Raw genomic sequence first — 7,600 nt, 5'->3', positions numbered from 1 at the left:
CCTCACCCCTTAACTTCAAAACAGTAAAGTTTCACCAAATAAGGAAACAATTACTTTCCAATCTGGCATACTAAGCATAACAACAATTTTTAAAAGAAAAAAACTTAACATTTATTACATGTTTAGCTTATGTCTTACTCCCTGRTGTCCTTTTATTTAAGTTTCCACTCACATTTCGTTTGATTCTTTCCCTAGTTTTAAATCTCTATTTTCCTATTCTATGACCACAACTTTATCACTGAATTTTTTGCTGTCCACACCAACTCATGGCACTTTGCTGTTGTGCCAGCATCTGATGCCACTGGCTCCGCTACTACAACCCAAGAATTAAACCAGCCCATGCCGCCTCTGAGGCATGCAACAGAGATGGGGAAGATAAACAAATCTGTTGCTGAGCGTTGACACAAACACACACAGTGAAATTAGGGGAAATAAGCAAATAAGTCTCAGATGCAGCATGTGCCTCTGCCTAGTAGGTCTAAAACACATCTGTTTGAGAGGACAGGAGGCTGAAAGACCACCATGTTTTGTGAGAGTGGGTACCTGCTTGTCGAGGTCCTCGCTTCCTTCTGAAAGCAGCACCTGACTGCAGCGCCTCCAGCAGGCCGTCCATGATACCAGTTTCATCACCCTCTGTAAATAAAAAAAAGAAATCAACACAATGTCAGAAATGCATCAACAAATATTAAGTTATCTTAAGTGGGTGAACATGGAAATGTCCATCTATTCCTCATTCAGAAAAACTACCTAAATCAGAGGGTTAGTATAAATCAGCAGCAGTTTCTGATCACTCATTTTCTTTTCCGATCACAAAAGTTGTTTTTGCTACATTATCTGTGTTGTCATTTTTCTTATTTGCAAACACATACATGGAAAATGGATATATGTTCCCGACATGTGGTTGTTTTCATTAACCCAGATAGGCAGTGACCCAGTTAAGCTTTCACTGCTAAAAGCTACATGGTTCAAGTCTGAGGAAGCAATCTTCTGAAAATATATAAACCCCCAACTAAAAAGACACACCCCATAAAGCCACAAATTCTCCAAAATGCGTRTGTAATTGAGGCCTACATTTTAAATGTGTACCGACTGGCTATAAATCTGGAGTTTGTGGATGTTTGCCTGTGTCATCTGTGATGGTGGGCTCTGTGTTTGTTTACATCCTGATCCTCRGCACAGCCTCTGTGTCTGAGGACCATTACCAGGCAAAGGTGCTTCATACCTTTGTCTGGTTATGGAGTGCCCASTGTGTGTGTATGCATGTGTGTGTGTGCGCTCCATGGGCAGCAGTCGGGGGCAGAGTTTAGCACACAGACAGATGCTTTTACTTATGTCTCTCAGACTCTGAAAAGGGACGAAGGGTTCTGGAAAAGGGGCAGTAGGGCTGAGGGTTAAAGGTTTATACCGTCACCTTCCCAACCCCCAAACACAGAGCACATGCCAAGCTCACACAAACACAGCGTTTAATCCTGCAGTAAGCCATGCACCAGATGGTCTGTGGTGTCGCCTGTCATGTCTGAGAAAGTCTCTCTGCGAGGCTCACTCTCTGAGTCTTGCGTGGTTCACATACACCCCTCAATGTCCAAGAGCTGGAACTGCACCAAAGGAGCAGAAAAAGAAAACAGACTGCAGTTTTCCTCTTCAGGGCGAACACATCTGGCATATTTCCACTTACGCTAATCACATGGTTTGCTTAAAGCAGTCGTGGAGGCACAGAAACACACAAACCTACTTGTGAAAATAAACCGGAGGCACTTCTGAGGTCAAACAGTAAACTGTCTGTTTACTAGATATGCTTTTCTTGGTCTCAGGAAACACCCAAAGAAAACTAAAAAAGATGTAGCGAGCCCATGCTCTCTTGCACTTTGTTTTTCCAGTTACAGCTGACAACATGCAGTATTGGATCCTTTAAACTGACAATATAAAAAAAAAACAATTGAACAACGTTCAACTTGTTAATAATAAAGGTCTAAAGTGTGAAAACTTTCCAGAATTCAGCCACATTGTTGGAGAGATCATGGCAAGTTAGTCAGGATTAATGTAGATAATTATGTTTAAAGGAATTTGTTTTGTGATTAGATGTTGAAAAAAACGCTTCTTAAGTCAATGTGGCCAGAGTTAAAGCATCAAAAACAAGGTGGCTTCTTGTACATGAACAGCAGAGTGCATGAAACGGAGTAGCAGCACTTAGAGCAATTAAGATGGTAAGAYGGATTAATTAGTGCAATATCATTAGTGTGAGTTTTTGAAGCTGTCTATCTGGATCAGATCTGCTGAAAATCCACACACACAGGCATGTTCCTGTGCAGCAAATACACCCACCCACTTTTCCCTCCTCTCCACCCACACCTAACCTCAGATAGACATTGCACAGTGTCTTTTATGAAGCAACAGTGCCTCTAGTGGATGTTCACACAGTTGCTAATGAGAATATTAATGACAATTTACTACATGAAGTAGACTGTAAACAAAGAATATGACATATTGTGAAAAACACGACAGCTGAGACACGGAGACAGGATTTTTATTTTCCTAATGTGCTAAAACAGAATCCCTCTTTCATAGCATCCCAGTGTGAGGCAAGCCAGGCTTATCCCATTTCATCCTCTCATATCTCATGCTTTTCTCCTATCTTCATCTTACCCTCTTTTCAAAGCGACGACAACACAGCCTAATCCGCAGCAAACCATCTGCTGCTGCCCTGCTCTCCTCCATCCCCTCCCCCACACACCYCATTGCTGCTCTGCTCACTCCATGTGTGGAGTGTGAGCACTCCCAGTGGCAGTTCCCATACCAGCACTTGAATTTGTTCAAACCTCACACCCTTTATGAGAACAYGCAGCCTCCAATAGCCTTTTGCGGACACCACTGACATCTAGTTGTAAATGTACGGTATAGCAGCCRTCAGATCTAATGAGTGCAAACGTCACATTTGAAGTCCAGAGGGAGAATGTGAACCTTTGGGTGTGCCATCAAACTCCTGACAATATTCACCATACTGATCCCCAGGGCCTTCATATATAGTCAAAACACATGATTAGAAAATGTGAGTTYGTGAGGAGCTATAGCCTTCAAAGACTCCTTGAAGAATGAGCCATTCACAGCAGTAACTATCATGTGTTTAAACACGTGCATACTGAGGCATGTAGGAATGAGAAGGCCACAGACWGCAAACACACACTGACCTTTTTTCAGGGTTTTTACAAGCATTTGGSATTTRGCATTTAYGCACAGAGACCAAAAAAAGACAGAAGCATTAAGTGAAATCATGAGATAGGGACAGCATGTGAGATAGCAGAGAGGAGGAACAAATAAAAGCAGAGAGATATCAGCGTGTTAAAGACCAACTGCTGAAAGGACACTTTGTTGAAATCAATTTTAGTATGAGGGTTAATAAACAAATGCAAAACAAAGAGCAGGTGTGCAGACATCAGACTGATTTGTGTATGGTTGAATTCAAATAGGGGGTGTCGAATGACTCCAGGCTGCACGCCACCTGTATGTAAATGATCCCTCGCTCACATTTGTGCTTATCTTTCAAGTTCTATAAAGTTACTATAATGTGAGCCTCCAGAGGATGACCATGAAATGTAGTCACTATCAGCAACAAATGTTTCAAGTTTTTCAACATGGATGAAACAATATCCAGAAAAAGTGCCCTTTGAATGACTGGCAGAAAAATAAATAGGAGTCAGAAAAAAAAAAAAGACATGCCAGATGGGACATGGAGGAGAAGGTCAAACTCCATAAAAAAACTTTTGTTAAGCTACAAACACAAAAAAAACCAACTCATATTAACCACCAGAGTTCTTTTTAGCACACGAGCAAAGCAAAACAGAATCAGTCACTAGATGAAATGCACTGAGGCTGTAAAAAGTTTGACCCTGGAAGTGCAGAGTCTCTGGAGAACCCAAATAGAGCCAGAAAGAGGAGGAATGTACTAAAAGTAGGTCACAGGCTGAAAGAGGGGGAAAAGTCTCTGTGCATAAATGTGTGTCTGCAAGGCAGGATTTGAGTGCTAACTCTGTGCATGCAGGGATGAGAGCGGTGGGTTGTATTACATGAGGCAATACGCTAAGAGCATTTTTTTAGCATCAAATAGAAGGCTGGAAATCTGCATTTGCTGATAAAGAGATTTAAGTTGCTTTTTTTTTTTTTAAACCACATTTCTTTCATGAAATAAAATCCCCCAAAACTTTAGAGGCGTGAAACAGGGTCAAGCCAGTACTTGTATCCACCTCTGAGTTCTCACTTTATCTGAAGCTTCATTGTTCGTTGCTTCAAAACAAGTCATCAACATCAGATTAACTCTGGTCTATAAATACGGAAGGCTTCATCATCTACACTCGCACACAAACATTTTACACAGAAGTGTGGACTCTGACTGCCCCCAACTGGAATGTGAGAGAAATACAAATTGAGAGATGTGGATTGTGTGAGTCTGCTTCAGTCACAAACAGGTAAAGACAAAAGRCTCTGCAGTCGTGACCTGCGTTGATGTCGGGAAGCTGGCTTCTTTTCAGCTTCTCCTCTTTCTCCTTCTCTGCTTTTTCTCTAGCCAGCTTGGCCTTCCTGATCTTCTCTTCAGCTTCCTTCCTCTTCTGGTTYTCTTTCACCGCTTGCTGTAAGGAGGAAGAAAACAAAAACAGAGAAAATATAATTAAGAGTGCAATTGTAGAAAGAAGTATTTCAAGTTTGTGAATCACCAGTAATGGAGGCATCTGGAGAGGGTGTTAAAYGTAAACAAAACTTCAAAAGCAGAGACTGATGGTTACAACCTGTCGCAGGTAAAACAAGTAAAATGTTCCCGAGGCAAATTTACAGAATAAACTGACATGATTGATATCTGGTTTTAATTGCCTGTCATCTATGACATATTTCAAACTCCATTTCTAYACACCATCTGTAAAGATGTCAGTATTTAAAYTAAAACAACACATTTTTTYCCCCAAGCACACACCTGGAACATGGTTATGAAGTTGTGGAGGTCTCCAAAGAACTCCTCCACTGATATCTTTCTTGGATCAAAGACAAAGTAGTCTCCAAGTTCAGTGTACTGCTTTTCCATATTTTTATGCATCCCATCCAGTTTCTCATACTGTTCTTGAGCGTAGGATACAAAACTGTGAAAACATACAGTTAAGGTACGTAAAACTCACATCACAGTGGGACTCCATAGATGAAAGTGGAATTAGATGTATTCTAAAATTATTGCTAAAAATGTATTATAACATAATTCTTCACAAGCAGAGATGGCAACGTGTTTTTAACTGCTATAGAGGAGGACAAAAAAATCCTCCTCTAGGTGATGCATSGAAATAATACAAAATTTGTTGGGGGKTTTTCTTATAAGAATACTGGTATTATAYCAGATAGACAAAGGATATAGACATCTTGTCCGCAAAATGATCATTTTCATTTTGTGCAGGAGGGAAAGTTTCCAGATCTTTCTGTAGGCTTTTGATCTGACGCCCTATTTGCTCCAAATTCTTCTGAATCGTCTCTGCAGAAACTGCATGACAAAAAAATATAAAAAAACGTTAAGACATTAGAAATATTCAATATATGTTACTAACATCAAGTTTTAAGTATTGAAATCATTCTCACACATTTCTGACTATGGATGTATAGCTGAATCATCATTTATAAGTTATATGGCATTTAAAATCTCAAAATATTACATAGAAATTACAGTAAAAAAAAATGCAGCCTCATCCATCTTAAATACACGTCTTGAAGGTAAAACCAGGTGAAGTGGATAGCTAATTGCTTAAACTGGATTAGATTAAAGGCTGAGCGTCCTACTTACCTCTGCTGGCCTTTTCCACATGAATAAGCTCTTCAGGAAATTTCATGACATCAGGATGCTCCTCATTGCAAACATCGGCAAGAAAGTGGAGCAGTGTCTGCTTCAGATCAGCTGACTTGGTGTCGCGCAGCTAATGGAAAACAGAATAGATTTTAAAAARGATCACATGGAAAAATCAATAACATCAAATGTTTTCTGCTTTCCTAAGTCTGACTATGAGCGTTAAAGTTAACAGGATGTAGACACTGAAACAAGATAAATTACTTAACACACTCTTAAAATTTTAAATATCTACTATTGCTATCAATAAATTGTGTAAAATTATTTGGCTGATAAAATTAGTGCCAAATTAGTGTTAGAGATATGACTAACACTATTCATATCTCCAGAACTTTAGTGCATTGCATATTATGCGATGATCTGATCCCTTCATTATCAAATCTAGAGCTAAATCCAGAGCTGATTAGGATCTAAACATGTTTCTTTGGATGGACTTTGCTGATAAAATAAATAAGAGTCAAAAATTCAGTTGCAAATTCAGTTGCAGTTAGACCTGAATTTCCCCACTTAGGGACAATAAAGGTTATTTCTATTTTCTTTACTTTTATAGATGAAAATGCATCAGAATGGCCTAGTCTAAGTCCAGACTTAAATCCAAATGAGAATTTGTGGCAAGAAATTGAAAATTATGTTTATGTATTTGGCAGACGTCTATTATCTAAAGCAACTTGCAAATGAACATATAACAATTTAGCTAAAACTAAAGCTAACAATAAGCCACATAGAAGAAAACTAGTTWGGCTTGGTTAGAGGTAGCAGGATGATGGTGCAGAAAGAGGGTAAGGAAATATTGGATATGTGTTGTGGGGGAGATGCTTCTCAGTTTAAATTCTCAGTAGGTCATTTCATATGGAAATGTGGCAGAGAAAGCCAAAGCTACTCATGGCTTTAATTGCAGTAAAAGTGGGTTCTGCAAAGCATTGATACAAGTAGCTGAATATAAATTAATTCCACACTTTTCAGTTTTTTGTTGATAAAAAATAATAATTTTACAGTTGGTTTGTGTTGGTTTATGACATCAAAAAGAAAATGCAGTGAGGCTAGTGGGTATAACATAACATGACAAAAAGGAGCATCAGTTTTGCAAAGAAAAAACTATGCATAACAGTCCATTATTCAGGTCATTGTTCAGTATTTCCACATCAAAGTCCTCTTGAGGATAAGTATCCATTTCCCCCCTAAATAACATATCTATTCTTCACCTTGCACAAATAGGATATGGAGAAGCCGAATGCGGCTCCATTTCGAGAGCCGGAATTCATGTAGTTCCCAACTAGAAGGATGATCTGCAGCAGCTTGGCAAATGTGTTGCTATTCCTGAGCTCTTCACAGGCAGCCGTCACAGCCACCACATCTGGCTTGATATTGTTCTGCTGCTCCTCAAACTGCAGCTTGAACTGGATGGCCTGAAGCCGTGGCATCAGTCGCTTCACACTGGACATCTGGAGAAACCAGAGTATGGAGGATTAGAGGGCCCTTCTTGGTGCAGTGGTTGCCAGTATGTGAGTGAGTGAGTGAGTGAGTGAGTATGTGTGTGTGAACACAGATGTGAATTAGTAACAGTCAATCTAAGACAGCTGAACAATACAAGCTTTCTTTGGGGGCATGAGAATATTTTGTGTCCCCGTACACTGGCAGTGCTCAGTCTCAACATTTTAAATCTCGGTTGATGTCAAACCAATGTCCCTGGCATGTTTGGACTCAGTCATCGCATATATATATATATATATA

The 7,600-nt window shown here is 39.6% G+C and overlaps 1 protein-coding gene across 1 annotated transcript in view; it reads right to left on the bottom strand.

Moving 5' to 3' along the window:
• Positions 1-7,600, bottom strand: part of diaph1 (diaphanous related formin 1) — a 105,857-nt gene that overhangs the window by 12,018 nt on the left and 86,239 nt on the right. The window contains exons 21-26 of the mRNA XM_008420919.2: positions 7,072-7,311; positions 5,810-5,939; positions 5,388-5,512; positions 4,961-5,125; positions 4,490-4,622; positions 544-633 (exon numbers count right to left, since the gene is read on the bottom strand). Coding sequence (XP_008419141.1) covers positions 544-633; positions 4,490-4,622; positions 4,961-5,125; positions 5,388-5,512; positions 5,810-5,939; positions 7,072-7,311 — 883 coding nt within the window. The remainder of the gene's footprint in view (positions 1-543; positions 634-4,489; positions 4,623-4,960; positions 5,126-5,387; positions 5,513-5,809; positions 5,940-7,071; positions 7,312-7,600) is intronic.

The sequence above is a fragment of the Poecilia reticulata genome, linkage group LG10 (genome assembly GCF_000633615.1).
Source record: "Poecilia reticulata strain Guanapo linkage group LG10, Guppy_female_1.0+MT, whole genome shotgun sequence".
Classification (NCBI taxonomy): Eukaryota; Metazoa; Chordata; class Actinopteri; order Cyprinodontiformes; family Poeciliidae; genus Poecilia; species Poecilia reticulata.
Note: the sequence above shows the minus strand (reverse complement) of the source record. Positions and strands in the feature narration are given on the sequence as shown.